This window comes from Panthera onca, chromosome D1 (genome assembly GCF_046562875.1).
Source record: "Panthera onca isolate mPanOnc1 chromosome D1, mPanOnc1 haplotype 2, whole genome shotgun sequence".
Taxonomy (NCBI): domain Eukaryota; kingdom Metazoa; phylum Chordata; class Mammalia; order Carnivora; family Felidae; genus Panthera; species Panthera onca.
The window spans coordinates 49,223,398-49,247,187 of record NC_138348.1 but is presented as its reverse complement, the minus strand read 5'-3'; the positions used below and the strand labels follow the sequence as shown (position 1 = coordinate 49,247,187).

At 37.8% G+C, this 23,790-nt stretch overlaps 1 protein-coding gene across 6 annotated transcripts in view; it reads right to left on the bottom strand.

The window, feature by feature from the left end:
* DENND5A (DENN domain containing 5A) overlaps positions 1-23,790 on the bottom strand; it is a 118,991-nt gene that overhangs the window by 78,372 nt on the left and 16,829 nt on the right. For 4 of the 6 annotated variants that reach the window (XM_078433190.2, XM_078433191.2, XM_078433195.2 and 1 more), the window contains exons 2-3: positions 1,752-1,823; positions 868-977 (exon numbers count right to left, since the gene is read on the bottom strand). In XM_078433190.2, the coding sequence (XP_078289316.1) occupies positions 868-977; positions 1,752-1,823 (182 nt within the window). The remainder of the gene's footprint in view (positions 1-867; positions 978-1,751; positions 1,824-23,790) is intronic. The other 2 variants (XM_078433192.2, XM_078433194.2) reach the window with 1 other exon arrangement.

Below are 23,790 nucleotides of genomic sequence, written 5' to 3'. Positions count from 1 at the left end.
AAAAACTTGAGGTTAATACTCAGTTTCTTCATCTGTTAAATGAAGATAATACAGTCTACTCTGCCTACTTCACAGGGTTATTATGTGCATCAAACAAGATCATCCTCTAAAAAAGTACAGAAAGCTATTAAGAATTAATATAGGCAGTACAAAGATGTGATGAAAAGCATAGCACTGGAACCAGACTATGGCATAGTGATCAAATTGTAGCTCAACTGCTTCTTAGTCATGTGACTTTAAACACATCACTCTTTGGATCCTAGTTTCTTCATGTATAAATGTGTGTGTGTGTGTGTGTGTGTGTGTGTGTGTGTGTGTGTGTATTTAATATCATCTACGTAAGGGGTATTATGAAGATTACGTGAGTTAATTCATGTAAAATGCTTATCACACTGCCTAGCACAAGGTGAATACTCAATAAAAGTTAGATTATTCACAGTAGTATTCTTCTACATGAGATTTAAAATGTTGTCCTATCTAAAATTATGATGAAACAAAATACCCATTTCTGCAGTATCACTCAGACATATATACAACCCAGATTGAGAGAAAACTGCTTTAAATCGGACTCACTGTGCAATCTCAATGCTATAAGCAACCAGGAGCTCAGTACCACAAAGTTCAATGACCCAGTACTATGTATTTGTCTGACAAAACAGAAACACACTGTGACTTTTCAGTGTATTTCATACATCCTGAATATCTGATTTGTTGATCAAAATGTAGAATCATAAATAATAATCATATAACCCCTTCTTCAAAAGTTCCTGGTAGTTAGTGGAATCACTGCTACCACAGCCTGGACTCACAATTCCACTATAAATTACTTTGTAAATTACTTCATACTTGTAGCTAACAAATACTAACCATTCCCACTGCATCTTGGTCAAAGGGATTCCATTCTACATTCTCAGGGTATCGGGCAAGGACCTTGGACTTGAATGTTCGTCTCAGTGGTGTCTGCTCAAAATTTTCTCCTGCAAGAAAAAGAATGAAGCAAATCATCTCTACAAAGTCCCTTGAAATCACAATGTTATGAATGTCTGAGCTTGGTAGTCCAGCAAGGTACAGAAGTAAAGGCAAAGGGGTTAGGTTAGTATGCCAACCATCTAAGAACAGGAAAGGTATTAAAGTCATTAGGTAAGCAAGAAGCTGAAAAGGTTTAGCATGGTTAATACTGGACACAACTAACTATCTTTTCTTTTCTTGAAAATGAATTATTACTACAAACCCAACGGTTAACCTTCCTGGGAGAGTGGAGAAAGTGCAAGGAATGAGAAAAGGATTATATCCATCCTTTTTTCCCCCCCAAAAAAACACAATTTAGTTTGCTTTAAGTCAACTGATAACATAGAAGCATAAATGATTTTAAATTCAGAATCAAGTATGCATTTCTATGATCTCAGAAAAAAAACACAAAGGGACTAAAAGATTCAAGAACATTAAGAAAGCAGATTTCAGGGTAAATCTAATGAGCCATTTTGTCAATTCAGAATCATTTGAGATTCTGAAATTCTCCTTTGTTCCTCCTTTCCCCCTAAAAACAGAGTATACTGAAATAAAGAACATTAAAGTGAAAAAAGGAAGAACCAAAGAACCCACCACCTAGAGGGACACAAATATGAAAAACCTACTGGTCAAAAAAGGCACAAGAAAGTTAGAAGGTCAAAGGGTACAAAAATGCCACTGTAGAGACATATGTAAGAGCCACCAGAAAGCTTTGGGTGTTCTCAATTTTGTTTTGTTTTTACCTTCAGTCGTACTGGAAATGAAAGGGCTGGCACCATCCCTGGCTTTAGAAGCCTGTATGTACTGGCATAATGCTATATGATAAATGAAATAACAGAGTATTACAATAAAGCAATGTTATTCAAACTTTTTTGACCATGACTCCAGTATGAAACAAGCTTCACATCATGGAGCAATAAATACATACATGATGCGTGCATATAAATTTGCCTAAAACAAATTTCGCAAAATAATACTTACCTTACTTTGTGGGATGCCCTCTCATAATTTCTACTCTATACCATTAAAACCAAATATACTAATTGCAGACCTACTAACACAATGCATAGTTTGAAAAAACATTACAATACAGCATAATAAGATGAAGTGCTCAACAGATATAAAATTACTATAAAGTCACTGGTACTTTATCCAAAAGTATCCTGTCCCAAATACTGCTTTTCCAAAGGAGTTAAGGAGTAGGGGGCAAATTAAATGCACCTAAATATTTCAAATAAATAAATTTAGTAGGACTCATGGAAAAATATGTGGAAAACATCAAAAACAATTCAATTGAATTCTATACCTGTTTATTGAGTAATTATGTCATACAAGGGCCCGAGGTACTGTGGGAGATAGCAATGAACCAAATCAAGTACCCATCCTCAGGACCTTATACTCTTAACTGTATAGGAAAAAGAACATACACAAATAACCACTTCACAGAAAGGTTACTATCTGGCAGGCTCCAGATTTTTAGTCTATGTGGTCCAACCATTCAGAGCACGCTTGTACAGGACCCTGTTTACATGTTCTAGTTGATAATATAAATTCTATTCCAACTACAGTTTTTCTAAGTTGGTTTGGAACCCAAAGGACCTGGTGATTAAGGAAGACATATTGTCCACAAACACAGGGCTGGGATAAATGTAAAGTCAGATAGTCCTTCACTCTAAATCATCCCAGAGGCATCTCAAGTTTCTAAAGAATTTATAACAATTCTGAGGTGCCTGTTCCAGAAATTAATAATGATTCCAGTCAGAAAGTTATCACTTTTATAACTAAAACCTTCACTTCCACTTTCTCTCAGGTTTTGTCCATCATCAGAAGTCCACTTATTCCTAACTTTCAACTTCTGACAAGACTCAACCTTCCTTCTATTAATAAAGCCAGTAGCGCAATTTCAATACTTCCCATTTCCTGATCCTTCTTCCAAACTTAGTTTTCTGAAGCTCTTCTCCAGCAAATTTCATCTCTCAAAATACATCTGGTAATCTTCACTAAAGAAGAGTGGCAAAATCAGCAGGCAGCTGGTAACAGTGGTAGTAACAAAGCCCTATAGCTATATACAGCTAATCTCAAGCTTTCAGTAATACCTGCGAAGAGCCCACCATGGCAAGCCTGCACTTACTGTACAAAAAAATTAAACAGCAAGCAGCTGACATAATGATCTTGTCTATAGTCTGAGAGTCTCAGAATGTTTATTTAAACTATATTCAGTTCTAAGAAGATAACTATGTCTTTCTTCTAAGCTTCATTACTTTTAGTTGTCAGTTTGCTCATTTCTTCCTTACTAGGCCAGAAAATCCCCTCACTAAAAACCACAAAATATTTGAACATAAACAGGAATTAGGGCAGTTACCACTGTCCCTAATGAAAGCCTTTAGAGAAAGATATTTTTCTAAGATGGCTGTGTCCCTTAAGACATGATGAACATTCAAAGGATGGAACAGGGGACTATTTTAAACAGCAGAGAAATGAAGCCAGAGGTAAAAATGATGAGCTGACCTGGAGTACAAAGAGGAGGAAGAAGCTAAGAATCACAAGGAGAAATGGTCTTCAGATCCTCTGTCCCCACCACCTCTCTACCTCCTGCCCCTGCTTCAAACAAGCTAAGTAAAAATTTCTTGTTAAAGAGTCAGGTTCTGAGTAAAGGCACCAAAGAGAGTGCCAATCTTAGACATAAGTCTTTCTGCATATTAGACTGGACCAGTATCAGGAGCCTAGTGTTTTCACTGCAGGGGGAAAGGGGATGTATAAAGAGGTATGAGAGCCCTGAGATCAAATTATGTTTATTACAGAACCCTATGAAGAGCATCAGAAAAGTTGCAGGGTAAGAGGATTCACAAACCTAAGATATTTTTATTAAAACAATTCAGTCTTTCATAATATACTGAGGGATGAGTTTTGAGAATAAGCGGCAAGGAGTTAATGCCACAGAAACACCTACATACCCCACCTCCTGAAACCTGTACATATGTCACAGGTCCCTTAAATCCTCAATTATTCAGACCTTTGGAAATTCAAACAATATTAGGAATAAGATATCACAACCACAACCGTCCTATTGTCCTGAAACCTAACTACTTATTTGCCCAACACATACAGAGTCCACAAATGTCAGCAATTCTGGATACCAAGAACTAAGGCCCATTTCTAACAGCAACTTAAAAATTAGTCAACTAGGTATAGATCTATCTTTGTGAATCTGTCCCTGGGGAAGTACAATTCAAATAAATCATAACAGTTTTTTTTTTTTAAGACTGCACGCCTTACAAGGACTTCTATTAGGTTCTTTGTTTACTTGTTCTGCTTTGACCAAGTCAGAAACAAACTGACATTTGTATTGCTATTAGCCTGTTGGTACTAGGTTGATTTGAATAACCCTAAATGTAGGATGCTTACAAATGAGAAGCTTCAAAGGAGCCCCTAAACTCTGAAATTATTTACAAAATTTTGTATGAAAATATGTGCATTCTTCTCAAGAGAAAACACAATTTTCATCAGATTCTCAAAGGGTTCCATGACCCAAAAAAATCAGAAACCACAGCTCCAAGTGTTTCTATTTGGGGCAGGAAACATTTGACCACTTATAGATTAACCTAAATGGGTAGGTTTACATACAGTCTAAAATAAAATATATTCACTACTAAATAACTGCTTTCTGGGTTGATGTTGACTCAAAATAGGACATTATTTTCTCCTTTTTTATCATAAGAAGACTATGGATGCAAATTTCTCTCTCTTTAAATATACACATATATGTGAACAAGTTAAAAAAATATTATCTTCAAAACTTCTGTCTGAAGTCATCTGAAAGATCATCAGAAAATGTCCACCAAGTTTCAATCTGTGGGGAAAGCAACAGTTTTGAAATGGTAGAGCAGATATGAAAAGGCATGTCCCAAACAACAACGTGAGAAAGACCCAATACAGTCAAATCTCCATCTGGTTTATGTTAAATTACACAAAACTTCTCCAGAACACAGTGTTAGCTTAAATTCAAGCAAAATAAAAGTAACCATCAGTTCCTAGGAGAGTGTCTACAGGACACATTTGTTATACCTACATCTTGGATTATATATACCAAATAAAAGGAGTATTTCAATTTCTAAACCTAACAGTAATCAGAGTTGGCATACACTTAAGAAACTTTCCATAAAATTTGAAGTTTGAAAAAAAAAGAGAAAACAGAGCAAGAGCTAAGGGCATTTTTGTATCTCATCCCTTAAAAGAGATGGGAAAGATAATACAAATATCTGTGAAACTACAACTGAAAAAAGATGACTCTGTCAACAGAATAATTAATATCTAGCATGATGGAGGTTCTGCTTCCAGTCATAGAAGAGTAGCTCCTATGAGACCAAATCTCTTGCAGATAACTATGAACACTAGACAGAAAATTAAAAAAACAACTACTTGAAGATACTAGGGAACAAAAGGCAGGCAGATCATGAGGGAAAGAGAGGGTCAAAATTTGGAAGAAGGTAATGACACCAAGTGTCCCTTCTTATAGCTTTTGGCTGGGCAGGTCCCAGTCTGTGTCATGAAAGATGGCTAAAATTCAGATAAAACTTCACAGTCTTACTAGCTTCACAAACCAGAAGACAAACTGTAAAGCAACCAACATAGAGAAGTGAGGGAGGGAAATTCCAAAGAGAACCCGAAGAAGGTGCCTCAAACTGTGTATAAATTCTGCTGAAATCTCTGGCTAATCCCTGAACTATGCATGCATGGAACAGACCTCAGGCAACCAAGTTAGGGCTAAAAGAACTGAACTGAGATTTAAACTGCCATTCACTGCAGGGGACAAAACAAACAAAATTCAGTGTTCTTTGGAGGAAGGTAATGGAATCCAGACTGTCTACAACATGTCATACTCAATAACAAGGACACAACCCAACGAAACTATTCAGCATATAAAGAAATAGAAAAAAAAAAAAAAAGAGAGAGAGAAAGAAAGAAAGAAAGAAGAAAAATTGACCCATTCTCAAAAGAAGAGTCAGTCAACAGGAACTGATCCTGACTTGATCCAAATACTGGGATTAACAGACAAGGATTTGAAAACAGCTATGATCATAATAAATGAACAAATAGTAGATCTCAACAGCAAAAATAGACTATAATTCAGAAGATGGGCTTAACAATCTGCCGATTGGAGATGCAGAAGAGTTAGTGAACTTAAAAAGAGCAAAAAAAAGTATCCAATCTGAAAAACAAAGAGAAAAAAAGATTAAGGAGAAAAGGAGAGTGGAGGAGAGGACCCCAGAGATCTCTGGGGCAACAAGCCTGATATACATATAATTGAAGCCCCGGAAAAAAAGGAGAGCAAATGAGGTTTTAAAAGAAGTTTTTTTAATTGAAGAAATAATAATCAAAAATTTCCCAAATTGGGTAAAAGACATAGATTTACAGATTCAAAAAGCTCAGTGGATTCCAAGCAGGATACATACCAAGAAAATAAAAACTGTACATCACAAACTTTAAAGAAAGAAAGAAAGAAAGAAAGAAAGAAAGAAAGAAAGAAAGAAGAAAAATATTAAGGAGAAAATCTTGAAAGGAGACAGAGAAAAATGATACATTAAGGAAAAGAAATGATTGAAATTACCATGGCTTTCTTACCAGAAACAATAGAGACCTGGAACACCATCATACAAGTACTGAAACAAACAAATAAAAACCTGTCAACCCAGAATTCTATTAGCAGAAAAAAATCTTTCAAAAATGAAGGAAAAATCAAAACATTTTCAAGTAAAACAAAACTAAGAGAATTCACTGCTACCATGCAGTGTACTGCTACAAGAAAAGCCCATCCCAGTAAGTTATATATGATTCCACATACATAACATTTTGAAATTACATTTTAGAAATGAAGAACACATTGGTGATTGCCAAAGGTCAGAAATGGAGAGTAGGGGGTTTCTATAAAAGGGCAACCCACAAGAATCCTTGTGGTGATGGAATTATTCTGTGTCTTGAGTATAGTAATGTCAATATCCTGGTTGTGAGAGCATCCAATAGCATTGCAAGATGTTACTACTTGGTAGAGGGTAGAGAGTTGTCTCTGTATTATTTCTTACAACTGCATATGAATCTAAAATTACCTCAAATAAAAAGTTTAATGTCTTTAAAAACTACATTCTTTAATTTAAAAAAAAATTTTTAGGGGTGCCTGGGTGGCTTAGTCAGTTAAGCGTCTGACTTCGGCTCAGGTCATGATCTCCTGATTCATGGGTTCGAGCCCCATGTTGGTCTCTGTGCTGACAGCTCTGAGCCTAGAGCCTGCTTCAGATTCTGTCTCCCTCTCTTTCTGCCCCTCCCCTGATCGCACTCTGTCTCTGTCTTTCAACAAGAAATAAATGTTAAAAATTTTTCAAAAAAAAAATTTTTTTTAGGGACGCTTGAGTGGCTGAGTTGGTTAAACACCCGACTTCAGCTCAGGTCATGATCTCATGGTTTGTGGGTTCAAGCCCCACGTCAGGCTCTGTGCTGACAGTTGGGAGTCTTGAGCCTACTTCGGTCTGTCTGTCTCTGTCTCTGCCTCTGTCTCTCTCTCTGCCCTCCCCCGCTTGGGCTCCCTCTCTCTCTCTCTCATAAAATAAAAAAACTTTTAATGATTTTAACAACCTGTCAAGGTTTTAAAGCAGAGGCTTCAAGCAATACAATTCAAGCATTCAAAGCTATACCTTGGACTGAACTCTTCAAAGACAGCTGAACTCTATCTTTCCCTCCAGGCCCAAAACAGAAGTGTCACATGGGCTGCCTCATCTCACCACATCCACACCAATCCTATAAGGTCTAATTCACATTATCTACAGCAAGAGTAGTAGAATTTTTTTCCTCTGGGAATGGATACAACCAGGTTATTATGCCTTCATTTGCATACTGGCATTCTAGGATGTCCTAAAACTGATCCTTTTGGTGACAATGGTGACCAATTCAGGGCCACTCGTGCTATAAAGTTTACTCTCCGCACTAAAAGATGTCACTATATTTTTCCTGTTAGAAACATTTCTAAAACAGACCGCCCATGAAAATTGTATTACTACCAACCTACACTTGGTTTCTCGTGCATGTTGAAAAACCAGCTTGTGTTTCACCTTTAATTCACTTGCTGCCTCAGCATTCTCCTTGTCTTCCAGATAATTTTCTGAACCCCTGTAAATCAGAAATCGTTTCCTGCCATCTTTGACTAATGGGACACAGTGCAGTAAGAGAAGGGAATGCAAATTTCTACCTAAACAAAAATTAACATTGCTATTCCTTTTAGATGGCCATTTCATTACTATCAGCACTTTTTAAATGGAGATAGCTTAAAAAACACAGTAAGGGGGCGCCTGGGTGGCTCAGTCTGTTAAGCATCTGACTTTTGATTTTGGCTCAGGTCATGATCTCACAATTTGAGAGATTGAGCCCTGTGCTGAGCCCTGCATTGAGCTCTGTGCTGAGCATGGAGCCTGCCTGGGATTATCTCTCTCCCCTTCTCTCTTTGCCCCTCCTCCGCTCACCTGCATGCACTCTTTTTCTCTCTCAAAATAAATAAACATTTAAAAAAAAACACAGTAAGACTAGGTATGTTTTGGTAGCTACAGAAAACCATTTAACACTATACTCATCGCTCTCCCTCACGTCTTCTACATATGAAATTGAGGCAAATTTACAGCTTCTGCAGCAGAAAGAGGGTAACTGCTCCTTGAAGAGACAGGCTGTACCCTGGCCCACATGACCAGGTGACTTGTGCTCAAGAGTCAGACATTTACAAATACCCAAAATGCAGGGAGTGAGCTGCCCCCCACTTTGGACACACCACAAGGACACTTCTAAGGCAATAACCCAGAAAAGCTGCTCACCAGGCTTTTCAATAAAAGCAACAGAAACCATCTGTTACCCCTTTGTGTTCCCCTTGAGGTACATTTGTTCACTTTCTTTCTCAACATATTTTCTTTGTCAGATAACTTTCGATTTAGGTATACAGCCATTACTTTTTTTGATGCTTTGCCTCCTGCTTGACATCTTCCAGGCACCATAGTTAGTCCAACTCCTGCATCTAATATTTCTAAAATGGCTGAACTTCTCAGGTACCCAGTTTTGTTTTTTTTTTAAGTTTATTTTTTTATTTTGAGAGAAAATGAGAGAGAGAGAGAGAGAGAGAGAGAGAGAAAAGGGGAGGGGCAGAGAGAGAGGGAGACACAGAATCCCAAGCAGGATCCCAAGCAGGCTCCATGCTCAGCACAGAGCCCAAAGCGGGGCTTGAACTGTGAGATTATGACGAGCCAAAATCAAGAGTCAGTTACCCAACCAACTGAGCCACCTAGGAGCCCCTGATGTACCCAGTTTTAACAAGAGTCTGAGGTTTAAAAAAAAAAAAAAAAAAAAAAAAACAAAAACAAGAGTCAGAGGTTTGAGAACCGAATCAGACAGGACTGCTCCAAACAACAGGTAGGACAAAACTTTGGTAACAAGGTGTCAAGTATAGGCATTGCCTCCCTTTTACCCCAGCCAAAAACCCTACAGGGCACACATCCATTGGGCTAACATCTGTAACTTAGATAATCTGTTCTGTTTTGTATGGGAAGCAACAAGCTATCAAATTTATGGTCTTTCAGAGCAGTCTAACCAACCACTCTTGTGAGCTGGATATACATATACTGTACTGAATTACATACAGTACATACTATACTGAATTACTAAAATAGAGTAAGAACTCCCAGAGGCTATACATATGCTATAGGCACTTTTCTCTAAAAGCTAGCCCCTCCAGTAAAACAGGCTTAGGCAAACCCAGTGAACTGGGATCTCTAAGTAAGAAATGGCAGAGGACAAATATGAGCAATCTTCATGCTCTCCTTAACACCAAATTTTAAACTAATCAGCCTAAATTAACTGTAAGCAACTAACCCAGAACGCAGGAGACAGAGTTAAGATCCCACCTTGGCTACTCACTAGTTGTGTGACCTAAACAATTTACTGAGTCTTGTGGGTCTCACTTTCCTCACCTAAAAGATAAAGAAGTAGAGGACGAGTTGTTGATCTATAAAGGTTTTTCTAGCTTCATCATTTCATGACTTAATGACTGTTGGGCCTCAAGTCTGACCCAGCATGGAAATTGTCCCCTTTGAATTATGAGAAGGCATGCTTTAGTTCTCCCTCTGCTGCCTCTCTCCCCAAAACCCCATGAGAACAACATAAGGGTAGGGGTCAGGGTGGCATAGCCACAGAATGAAAATGAAGGTGAGAGCAGCAAAATTTTAGAAGCTGAAAAGGAGATGGATGAGTGGTTCCTGACAACAGACTAGAGAAAGCTAAGATATAATACAACCTCCAAAAAGCTCAGGAACTTGTAGCATCAGGCACTTATGGAAGTAGGGATAAAAATGGAACTAAAAACAGAAGGACTGGTTGAAAGTCTATTGAAGATGGCATCAGCTCATGAAGATATAAATTGTTTTAGAACTGTAAAATGGAACATTATTCAGCCATTAAAAAGAATGAAGTACTGTTAGATGCTACAATACAAATGAACCTTGAAAACATTATGCTAAGTGAAAGAAGCCAGACACAAAATGCTACATATTGTATTACTCTATTTATATGAAATATTCAGAATAGCCATACATAGAAACAGAAAGTGGCTGCCAGGGGACTAATTGCTAATAGGTGTGCAGTTTGTTTGGGATGACAGAAATGTTCTGGAACTAGATAGTGGTGATGGCTGCAAAACACAGTGAGTAAACTAAAAACCACTGAAGTGTACATTTTAAGATGGTTTATTTATGTTACATGAATTATACCTCAATTTTTTTAAATAAAAGAACTAGACCCCACCCTACTCCCATACTACTCCCACAAGGGATAAATGAAATGAGTGAGGTCTCAGTCAAAACGGGTGATGGTGGTCACAGGTACAGACTTCCAGTCATGAAATAAATAAGTCCTGGGGCTGTAGTGCACAGCATGGTCACTATAGTTAACAATACGATATTGTATATTTGGAAGTTGCTAAGAGAGTAGACCTTACAAGTTCTTATCACAAGAAAAAAAAAATGTAACTATGTGGTGACAGATGTTAACCAAACTTACTGTGATAATCATTTGCCATATATATACATATATCAAAAATCGTTATGTTGTACACCTAAAACTAATACAATATTATATGTCAATTATATATCAATTGAAAAATAAAAACAAATTTTAAAGAATGGGTATCTATACTTGGGATTATATTCGAGGCATCAAGCATCAACATCTGGGAAACCACGAGCACAGCTGAGAGCAAGGGTATCATTCTAAAAACAGAAAAATAAGAAAAATCTTACATACTGAATGTTGAGACTTCCCAGTGCTCTTCCACTATTTGGCTCTCACAAAGTTGACGGCTAGAATTACTCCCTTGAGGCAGAGATTTAGAGGAACGTTTTATGTGAATCTGACGAGCCCAAGAAAAAAGACCAAGAGATACTCATACTACAGGGAAGAAACTATGCAGCCAGATCATTCTATAGTGAACCTCAGTAACCAATGCCCCACTATTATAAACATCAAGCTTCCAATCAGCTTCTTGGTGCATTATTCTTAAGTGTAAATGGATAGCCAGAGAATCATGAGATATATGGGGAAAGGCTCTAAGATTAAAGAAAGACACCTCTTGCCAATCAATCAATGCAACTTTGAGAAAATAGAAAATTATGCAGAAAAAAAAAAGCTTCAAAAATTACTATCTGGGGCACGTGGGTGGCTCAATCTGTTATGCGCCCAACTTCAGCTCAGGTCATGATCTAAAGGCTCATGGGTTCAAGCTCTGCATTGGGCTCTGTGCCGACAGCTCAGAGCCTGGAGCCTGCACAGAATCTATTCTGTGTCTCCCTCTATCTCTGCCCCTCCACTGCTCTAGCGCTCTATCTCTCTCAAAAAACAAAATAAACATTTAAAAAAAAAAAAAAAAAAGGACTATCTTCGGGGCCTAGAAGCAACAACTCCCGAGTGACAAGCACAGCTAGCACCCAGATCTTGGTTTCTAATACTATTCACCAATAAAAAGAACCAGGATTGCTTAAAGAAATGGTTCCTTCTTTAACTGGAGCAGGAAATACATGGGAGGAGCCTGGAGTATTTTGGAGTGTCAAAAAGCAAGGAAGTACTCAAAAAAACCCATGGTGATGAGGACACATCAAAGAGCCAACTAAAAGATTCCCAATGGCCAAGTCTAGGATAATCTGACCAAAACAAACACACTGAATTATAACCCAAAGTATAAAATAAATATCCATGAGTCCATACTAATAGCAATAAATGATTAAATAAGTAAATAGGGGGACAATAGACAAATTTCCTATACAGAAGAACACCAAACAATTTACATAGATACTCTGATCTCAAAGAGGTGTTATTTTCCTCCCTTAAGTATGGGCTGCTCATAGGAAAAAAAGAGTAACTTTATATTGGAGAAACCTGACAAACACTACCAGATGATCAAGATTAAAATCAACAGTGATGTTGGGGGCACCTGGGTGGCTCAGTCAGTTAAGCATCCAACTTCGGCTCAGGTCATGATCTCACGATTGGTGAGTTTGAGTCCAGCATCAGGCTCTGTGCTGACAGCTAGGAGCCTGGAACCTGCTTCAGATTCTGTGTCTCCCACTCTCTCTGCCCCTCCCCGGCTCATGCACTCGCTCTCTCTCTCTCTCTCTCTCTCAAAAATACATAAACATTAAAAAAAAAATTAAACATTAACAGTGATGTCATGTTGCTAATATGCATGTATTCTTGATGTAATATGATGAGAATGGCACTTTACCTCTGTAATCTTCATCTCAAAAAACCATAGCCTCAATCTAATCATGAGAAAAACATCACACATATCCTGATCGACATTCTACAAATCTGCTAAGCAATATTCTTCAAAATTGCCAGTCATCAAAAAGAAGGAAAGTCTAAGAAAGTGTACTACTAAAGGAGTGTAAGGAGGCATAACAACTCATCGCAATGCGGTATCTTGAATGGAATCCTGGAACAGAAAGAAAGAGTATTATGCAAAAAACTAAGAAAATCTGAATAAAGTATGGAGTCAGTCCAAGAAGTCTACTATCCAAATAGGACTACTCCATAAAGAGAAAAGAGAGAAAATAAAAGGGAAGATATTATCAATAATTCAACAAAACTTCTCCAGAAATAAAGGGCATGAATTCCCAAAATGAAAGTGGTCTCCAAAGATCTAACACAGTAAATGAAAACAGACTCACACTTCAGTAAGTAATAACAATAATAATAATGTATCAAAAGTGGTTCATTATTTGTGACAAAGGTACCATCAACTGTAAGATGTGACTACTAGGGGAAACTGGGTGTGGGAGTGTATGGGAACTCCCTGTACTATTTTCACAACTTTTCTGTAAAACTGAAACCATTCTAAAATTAAAATGTTACTGAAAAGGTTTTAAAAATTATATCCCATATAAATAAAATGTCCAGAATAAGCAAATCCATAGAGACAGAAGGTAGAGTTGTAGTTGCCTGCAATGGGGGGCTATGGAGTAACTTTATGGTATGTAAACTATATCTCAATAAAATTGTGTAAAATAAAAAGACAACAATAAGTTTATGGAAATTAAAGAGGTGCTCTGCCAAAACTAGAATCAACCAGGGAAGATGTACATACAGGATGCAGGAAGCTGGATCCATCACAAGAGAGTGGCAAAGGATAACTCCAAGATAAAGTAAAGGAACATCCCAAGCTGTTCGCTGTGCAACAGGCCTAGAGAGCCAATATATCAAACAACCCAGGTTGATGGAGCTAGGGCAAGAATCCATAGCTTGTATCAGATTCTCAAAGAGATTTTTGAACCAAAACTTCCATAAACCACTGCTTTAAAGATATCCATCATAAGTCCCACCCAGAGGACAAACTACAAGACTCTTATTTTCTTTCTTTTTAAAAAAAAAAATGTTTATTTGGGGGGGGGGGGGGCGGGGGAGGGGGAGGCAGAGAGAGAGAGGAAGGACAGAGGATCCAAAGCAGGCAGAGAGCCGGATGCAGGGCTCAAACTCCCGAACCACAAGATCATGACCTGAGCCAAGGTCAGATGCTTAACCGACTGAGCCACCCAGGCACCCCAAGACTCCTATTAAAAAAACAACAAACAAAGAAAAAAAACAAGAATCTTTCAGATACTGCAAATCTCAAAGAGAAGAAATGTAGAGAGTAATGAAGCAGATCAACACAGTTTTCCTGATTGCATATCATCAGGTAGGAATTTTAAAAAAGAAAGGAAATAGAGGCACAGTTAAAGCCTAGTGAATATGACTCCAGATGAAACGTGATACCTTATTCTACAGAGCTTATAAAATCCTGAAGTGAGAGGTGGTTTTTTTATAATTTATGTCCTACCTACCTCAAAAAATAAGACATATAAGAAAAACTATACAAAAAATTTTAAATCACAACATTTTTAAAGCAAAGAAACATGTTCGTAAGCACCTATGGCATAACTTAAAAATTGCAAATGACAGCTTTCTTGAAATATATATATTTTTAAGAAATTCAACACAGAAAAAATTATAGAAATGAATACACAAAATATTAAATGTTGTTACATGACTTCTGAAAAGTAAAAATATGTGTGACTGCTATTTTTTCCTTATACTTTTCTGTATTTTCTGAACTTCCTACTATGAACATGTATAATCTCTATGACAAAGAGATGACACTAAAAAATATAAATAATTTTTTTTTTATGAGAGACAGAGTGAGCAGGGGAAGGGCAGAAAGAGAATCCTAAGCAGGATCCATGCCCAGCACAGAGCCTGATCTCACAACTATGAGATCATGACATGACCTGAGCCGAAATTAGAGTCAGACGCATATATATATATATATATATATATACATATATAGATACATATATACATATATATACGTATATGTATATACATATACATATAGATACATATATATATACACACATATACATATATATACACGTATATGTATATACATATACATATATATACACGTATATGTATATACCTGTATATATATGTATATACATAATATACATATATATATATATAGAAACCACTTTCACAAATATTATTTCATTAAGATTCATTACAACCCTAAAAGAGATTTTACAGATAAGTAAACTGGCTCAGAGATAATAAATCACCCAACAAGTAGGACACAAAATGGGATTAGAAACCTCTCCGGACACCCTTGTCTAATACTCTTTTCACCTACTACTCTAATATTCTTTTCACCTACTACACCAGAGTGGATATCTCTTAGAACTTTAGAATTTAAAGGAGTTAAGAAGTACAGTTTTGGTGTAAGGAACACTCTAAGAGTATAGATGAAGTAATCTTCATCAAGAAGTCTAAAAACCATAAAATCACAAATTCTCTACTGTAATACAGAGTAGTATACTCAACCCACAGGTCATGAGAGGGTTCCTCCCTAACTAAAATCAACCCAAAATCTCCTGGATCCTTTCACTGCACCAAGCAATATCAATCTCTAAGCTGCCCTACTCTCTGGCAGTTAGGACCCTCTAGCAGATGGCCCCTCAGAGCCTTTCCTTGCTCCTGGAATGGCAGAGATCCAGGAAGAGTGACAAATGAGGCTAAAATGGTAGGAGGTGGAGAGTGGAGAATGGGGGAGGAGACAACCTGCCAGTAAGAGAGCTTACTGAAACAACAACAAAAAAAAAAAAAAAAGAGAGAGAGATAGCGCGTGCTTACTGAGAGGAAAACACAGACATGAGGCTAGAGCCTTCTATCAGTCCTTGGAAGAAAACTAGAACTAAAAGCCACCACTGTTGTCAAACCTTTAGGTGAAAAGCCACCACAGCTTCTTAGAAAGAGTCTAAAGAGCAAACTATGTCAATTCTTTCTCTCCACCTTCTCAATGTCCAGCATCTTCTTTCTCTCTCACGCTCTCTTGTCTGCACAAACTCTGAAAATGAGTTAGATCAACACTTAGATCAACAACTGTACAAACACAGAACCCCCTTTTTCTGGAAAATCAGTAGGTCTACTAAATGCTAAGCTGAGGATCCTAGCAGAATGACTAACAGAGTAGCAATTTTCCTGCAACTGAGTTATTGATTAGGCAACAGAGACAGCGAATAGTCTTCAAGCTATTACAGTCAAATACCATCATCTCTCCATTTCCCCCCACTATTCTTTTTTCATACTATCTATCTGATACATCCTTGTTGCTTTAGTTGTTCACTCTAGCCTCCATTACTGTCCTCTGAATGGCATATTTCTAGCCAAACAGGATGACTCCATAGTGCCTAAACATGCCCAGCAGTTCCTTGTTCATCTACCTTTTACCCATCTCCATTCATATCCTACCCATATCCTCTAGGTCTAAGTCCTTCCTATCCTTCAAAACTGTATTCAAATGTCACCTTTATTATGCAGCTTTCCCTGATCACTGCCAACATACGCAACTGTTCTCCCTATTTAAATGGCAGTATTGTACCAAACTATGAATTCACTAAAGGCAAGATTACAGTTAATTCATTTCCATCCTTCAACTGGTTTCCAATGAAAGCTCAATTCTTGTGAACAGAACAAATTATTCTTTTTTTCCAGCCTGTTAATATGCCTTAAAACTTTGGTATGGGAGTCAGAGAATCAAACATTGAAAAAGGTTCAAACCAACAAAACGACACCTTTGACAGAAGCTCAACCAAACTAGCATGACATCATAAAAGCTTAAAAAAAAAAAAAATCCATGCCCTTTAATCTGCTGCTATATCCCACCAAAAAGAAACCAGAAAAAAAACTAGCACCCACTAACGTAGCACCCCAATAACACTTTTTTAAAAAAGCAATTTCTCAGGGCACCTGGGTGGCTCAGTTGGTTAAGAGTCAGACTCTTGGTTTCTGCTCAGATCATGAACTCACGGTTCCATGAGTTCAAGCCCTGCATCGGGCTCTGTGCTGACAGCTAGGAGCCTGCTTGAGATTTCTCTCTCTCTCTCTCTCTCTCTCTCTCTCTCTCGGCCCCTCCCCCCCTCGTGCTGTCTCTGTCTCTCTCAAAATAAATAAGTAAACTTTTAAAAAAACTTTTGAAAAAGCAATTTCTCATAGTACAGCTATTTACAAGAAAAAGAAGAGCAAATGTATAACAAGAGCAAAGTGCAATACATCAACACAATGGAATACAATCCAACCATTAAAACAACACACAGAGTAAAAGAAAGAAAATGAAAAACATTTATTAATTACAGCTGAGCTAAGAAATCTGGCTACAGGGGCACCTGGGTGGTTCAGTCAGTTGAGCGTCTGACTCTTGATTTCAGCTTGGGTCATGATCCCAGGGTCATGGTATCGAGCCCACTTCGGGCTCCGTGCTGAGTGTAAAGCCTACCTGGCATTCTCTCTCTCTTTCCCTGCCCCTCCCCCTCTTGCACTCTTTCTCTCTCTCTAAAAAGAAGAAAAAAAAATCTAAATATAAACAAGGTTGATCAAAAATTTTAAAGCCAATGGCTCCCACCTAGAGGTCCAAAAAGGAAATAGTAAGTATGGGGGGTATCATTTTTAATATTTCAAAAAGCTGTATTGGAATATATGTGAAAATATTACATAAACTAACTAAAAGGTCAAATTTCTTTGCCTTTGGCTAGAAGTATATTAATCCCAAGTTGTACTTCTAAATAGCACAAAGCAATCAGAAATTGTAACTGCCAGAGTGCCTGGGTGGCTCAGTTGGTTAAGCGTCCCATTTCAGCTCAGGTCATGATCTCAAGTTCATGAGTTCAAGCCCCACATGGGGCTCTCTGCCGTCAGCACAGAGCTCTCTTTGGATCCTCTGTCCCCCAGCTCTCTCTCTGCCCCTCCCCTGCTCATGCTAGCACGCATGCACGCGCTCTCTCTCTCAAAAATAAAAATAAACATGAAAAAAAAAGTTATAACTACCAATAATATATCTGATTGAGAATTTTTAAAAATCTAATTGTAATTTTATAAACACAGAGGGGTTTTTAGAGGACAAAACCTTCCTCTAACTTTTTATTATGAAAAGTACGATGAATTACCATGTATCCATCACTTGGTTTCAACAATGATCAATGCATGTCCAAATTTACTTTACATCTATACTCCCTCATACCAAATTATTTTAAAGCAAATCTAGACATATCATTTTATCTATATTTAAGCATGTGTCTCTAAAAGACCTTTTTTCCTTTTAAGATAACCATAATATGATGATGAATACATTAATGCCAAATCTCTAGTCAGTGTTGAAATTTCCTTGGTTATCTCATACATGTTTGAAACTAGCTTTTAAAAAAAATCACTGAATAAGGGTGCCTGGGTGGCTCAGTCAGCTCAGCGTCTGACTCTCAATTTTGGCTCAGGTCATCATCTCACAGTTCGTAAGTTCGAGCCCCACATCAGGCTCTGTGCTGACAGTGTGACGCCTGCTTGGATGAAGCCTGCTTGGGATTCTGTCTCCCGCTCTGTCTCTCCCCCACTTGCTCTCTATCTCTCTCTCAAAATAAAAATAAACTTTAAAAAAATCACTGAATGGATATAAAGAAAAATACTGTATCATGGTCTTTAATAGAAAAAAAATTGTTTACAGGAATTTTTTTTTATAAAGTTAAGAGCATGAGGAGAAAAAGTCAATTTCCCTATATAAACAAACCACAAACAAATTAAAGAAACTTTAGATCTGGGATAAAATAAGAGAATAGGGATGGTTAGAAGTAGACATGATTTTCAAAATATTTAACTATCAGTACAGTGTGGGCACCAACCAATGAGAACAAACGCTAGCCATACACATATGGTATATAGTCTAGATATCAACCCTAGATAGAGCCCTGACTAAAGAACGAGAAGAGAAGCCTGAAGAACGTGTTTCCCATACTGAAATTCAACCCTACCTGCAGTGGAACAATAAGCTACAACCACATCAGTCACAACCTAAATTATCCCAAGGTCTTGATAAATACATCTTCTTGGCACAGCTATTAACTCCTGGATCACTATAGATGCAACTATTTATCCTTGAATCTATCATTTAAACTAGGCAAAGAAAGAATTCTCTTAAGCAAATAGCATGGTAAAGTGGAAAAAGGTCTTGATTCTAGCATAACCTAGACCATCGGCTGCCTGTCTCTAAAAGTTAAAACCATAATATCTGGCAATGATAACTGGGAATGTTAATACATTTCAATCTACTGCTTGTAGGTCATAGCTTTTCTGATAAGTTCTGTTAGCTTGCTAAAGAATGTAAAAGATAGTCCTGTGTGCTTATTTAGAATCCTTTTATAAACACGGGGTCATCCCGTGACCATTTTAAAGTAAACCTAAAACAACATACTTGAAGGAAGGAAATGAGAGAGCTACTGAAGTAAGAAAGAAAGCCTGGAATTCATCCTGGTTCAATACCATCAATTGAGCCTTATGCAAATCTTCTCTTCCTAGGCTCCAATTTCTCCACCTTCCATAAGGCACCTCCTGCCAACTTTCCAGTCTTACCTCCTACCTACCCCCTCTTTCCCTCTATAGATATTATCCACACCAACTCACTTGTAGTTCCTAAAATTTGGCACGCTTTATCATGTCTTCATTCTTTTGTAATGCTGTTCTCTGCCTAGAATGACCTTCAAACCCTTCTTCGCCTGACTGGCCAATCTACATTTATTCAAGTGACTGCTATCAAAATCTAAGGTATTCCAAAAATGTTGCCAATTCTGCAGCTCCAAGTTCTTCTGAAACTTCTCTGTGGGAGCTATTGTCAGAGCCATTTTACTGGTCATAAACAAATCTCCTTTGAATGTAACATGGTTTTCAGTTCCCTCACTACCCTAGCTCCTAGAACTAGAATCTAGGTGTGTGGTCTAACGGATGTCATTTAAAATAGGACTATCCATTTTCTCTTTTTTGACAATCTCTCTCCATTAACACAAGCTAAAATCACAACTTTTGCCATAAATCAAAGTTGCAGCCAACCAAAAGCCTTACATTTTAGTGTTGCTATTTAAGGGTTAAATTGTAGTGTAGGGCTAACCTGTAGCCTTAAGAAATAACAACTTTGTTTTAACACTGTAGATTAAGAGATAACAGCCTTGCCCTATCAATCAAGGGAACACAAGTTCAAGGAAAATCATCTGGATTAGTATTTGATTGGATTGGGGCAAGGGCATGTCTGAACTGTTTCCACCCCCATCTGGGAACTATTTCTTTGTTCTGTTCCCAGGTGATGATAAGACGCTGTGGTCGGCTATAAAAACTCTGTACCCCGGCTGTTCGAGACCACACTCTGGTCAAGAGTGTAGGTCCCAATCGGTTGGCCTTGCCTCTCATTGTAATAAATTTTGTTGTGACTGTCATTGGTGCCCGTATCATTCTGTTTCAGGAGTCATGTGGATGTAACAGCTATTAAGTCACATTTTTTTTTTTTTTTTTAGAAAATCTTCTTTTTATACTGTTACTTTTGTATCACCTGCTTCATCATACAGCTCAAATCTCTCTCCTACTCCATGTATATCCTAATCATTCCCATCAAAACATCCCTGAATCCAGGTCATGATCTCACAGCTCGTGGGATTGAGCCCCACATCAGGCTCTGTGCTGACAGCATGGAGCCTGCTTGGGATTCTTTCTCTCCCTCTCTCTCTCAAAATAAAAATCTCTCACAGCCCCTCCCCTGTGCGCGTGCGCTCTCTCTCAAAATAAAAATAAACATTAAAAAAAATTTTTTATAAATCCCTGAATCCAAAAATGGTGGTGAAATATTCCCCACTTCTACCAGTCTACTCCCTTAAAGAAAATGTGATTGATCTGACCTAACATGTTCCTAGGGGCCCCTTAAGGGCTCTTAATAATGAGTTTCCTAGGGCAGCTGGGTGGTTCAACTGGTTAATCGACCAACTCCTGATTTCGGCTCAGATCATGATTTCATGGTTCGTTGAGTTCAAGCCCCACTGTCAGTGCAGAGCCTGCTTGGGATTCTCTCTCTCTCTCTCTCTCTCTCTCTCTCTCTCTCTCTCCCCCTCCCTCCCTCCCTCCCTCCATACCCAACCCACCCCCCACCCCCACTCCTGTGCTCTCTCTCCTGCTCCCTCTTAAAATAAGTAAAATAAACTTAAAAAAAATAATAATCATCAGTTTCCTTTTCTAAATTCACATACTACATCCTTAATAAGCCATTCTAGATTTTGACTAGAAATGTCAAGCTCTTACCTCCTGAGTCTTGAAAATATGTCCTTTTGTGGTAATTCCATATTCCTTAGATGTTACTGACAGCAACTAAATGATCTCATCCCAAAACTCTTTCTGAACTCTGGGGTATAATTTGTTTGGGTCTAGAGACTTGAATTCATTCACAGGAATTAAATGCTCCAATATAAACGCTTAATGATCTCAGGTTTCAGTCTCCTCTCAGTAACTCAGTTCTATCCTTTCCAATCTATAGATAATTTACCATGACAATGCAGGGAGGAGCTTCTGGGACCATTTCATTTCAGTCCTGGGATTTTTGGTTTTTTCAAATGTGGTTATCTGGGATTTCACATTTAGAGTACTACCTAGCATAAAATACCCTTCTTGAAGAAATACTTAGCACAATGAACATTTCTTTTTGTTTGTTTCTTTTTAGGTTCTTCAAAACAAATCCATAAAACTGTGAGAGGAAGCAGAGATGCTAATTATAACAGTTCTTTTTACCACAGCAGCAAAAACTGAACTAGCCAATCTATTACAAAATAAGGCTAAAGAAGAATTCTAAAAATGAATACACCTCTGCTACCACAGAGACAAGAAAATGTGTAGCCAAAAATTTAAATTCTTCCTCAAGGTGGAAAATATCTCCATAACTCATCAATATTATCAACCTACAAATATTTACTGAATGTGCAAGACATTTAAAACAATTCACCCAAAACCTCACATCTTACACCCTCCCACCAAATTCAAGCTATAAATATAAGCACAGAGTAATGTTTTCTCCATTCAGCCACCATGGGATAGAGAATTTGTCTACCCCACACTCAGCCGTTCTACTACGTTACTACATTATTCCATGCTAGAACAATTTATTAATCTTGACTGAGTTCCTACTATGTACACAGCTCTAAGCTAAATGCTATAGAGACATAAAAATTTATCATTAAAAACCAACACCTCCTGGAATTCATGAAGACATGTGAACAAATCTGTATCTCCTTCTCTGGGTAGACAGGACTTACAAATCTACAGAAGCCTCTCTTCCAGATGAAGCTAGGAAGGTACTACAGTATATCCTGTGATATAAACACTATGATTGGTAAAGGAAACAAGACTTTAAACACAGGCAAATCTAGATTCAAATACTAGTTGCATACCCTGATGAATTTTAAGTAACCTGCCCAAGCTCTTTCTTCAATAAATCTGTTTCCTCATCTTTAGCACAGGGATAATAATACCTTGATAGGCCCATTAAGGGACTAAGTGAGTTAACATATGTAAAGGGACATACTTGTAAAGAGCACAAGAGCTACCCAACAAATATTAGCTCCTTTCCTCCCAAAAGGACAGCCATACATGCAAGAGTCGCCTCTAAATCTTTAACCATGAAAATGACACAAAATGCCTTGGAAATTCCCAAATTCTTCCCAAGAAGGAAGCCTCTTCTGCATAAAAGTGACAACATATATCGTGTATCTGCCCAAAGCAGAGTTCAGAGCAGCAAACATGGCTGTACCAAGAACACTAACATATCCCTAAGTCCAAATTCCAACCCACAGTTTATAATAAAGGACCACCTCCTCACTTCCTCTAGAGTGTACAAGGAGATTTAAGAATCTCCTGTCAGGTTACCCTCAATAACAAAAGTGAGTTCTCTTTACCCTTCAGACCTCTCTACCTCTTATAGTAATATTCATTTTTCTTTTTTTTTTTTTTTTTTCAGTTTCCTAAGCACTAAAATTTTACCAGCTGGTACTAAATCAAAGCACAAAGACACGCATTTGTTTTACTAAACTGCTATTAAAAGCACTGTATTGGTCATATCAAAGCCTTGTTGTACCACAGGCCCAGCTGTGAGAGCAATGGAAATGTTTCTCTTCCATTGTGCAGAATATTGAAAAGTGGTGCATATGCGCATGCGCGCATGAGCAGGGTAAGAGCGTTTTTTCAGGCAGTACAGAGTAGTGTCACAGCATAGTAATTAAGAGGGTTAGCTCTGAGACTGCAAATCTAAATGTGAAAGACAGAACAATAAAGCTTTTAGTAGGAAACACAGAACATCTTTGTGACTTTGCAACAGCAAAAATATCTTAAACAGAAAATGCAATAAACATAAAGAGAGAAAACTGATAAATTGGATTATATTATAACTAAAAACTTTTGTTCCTCAAAAGCCACCATTAAGAGAATGAAAATGAAACACAGAGATTAGAAGGAGATATTTTCAGAGGCGCCTGGGTGGCTCAGTTGGTTGAGTGTCAGACTCTTGATTTTGGTTCAGGTCATATCTCAGGGTCATGGAATCAAGCAAAGCGTGGAGCCTGCTGGAGATTCTCTCCCCCACCCCAACCCCTACCCCTTCCCCTGCTCTAGCTCTCTCTCGCTCTAAAAAAGTAAAAATATTTTTAAAAGGAAATATTTTCAGTACATGTAACTGTGACATGGGACACAAAAGACTGTTATCTAAAACATATAGGGGCCCCTGGGTGGCTCTCTCAGTTGAGCATCTGACTTCGGCCAGAGTCATGTTCTTGCAGTTTGTGAGTTCAAGCCTGACATCAGCTCTCTGCTGTCAGTGCACAGCCTGCTTCAGAT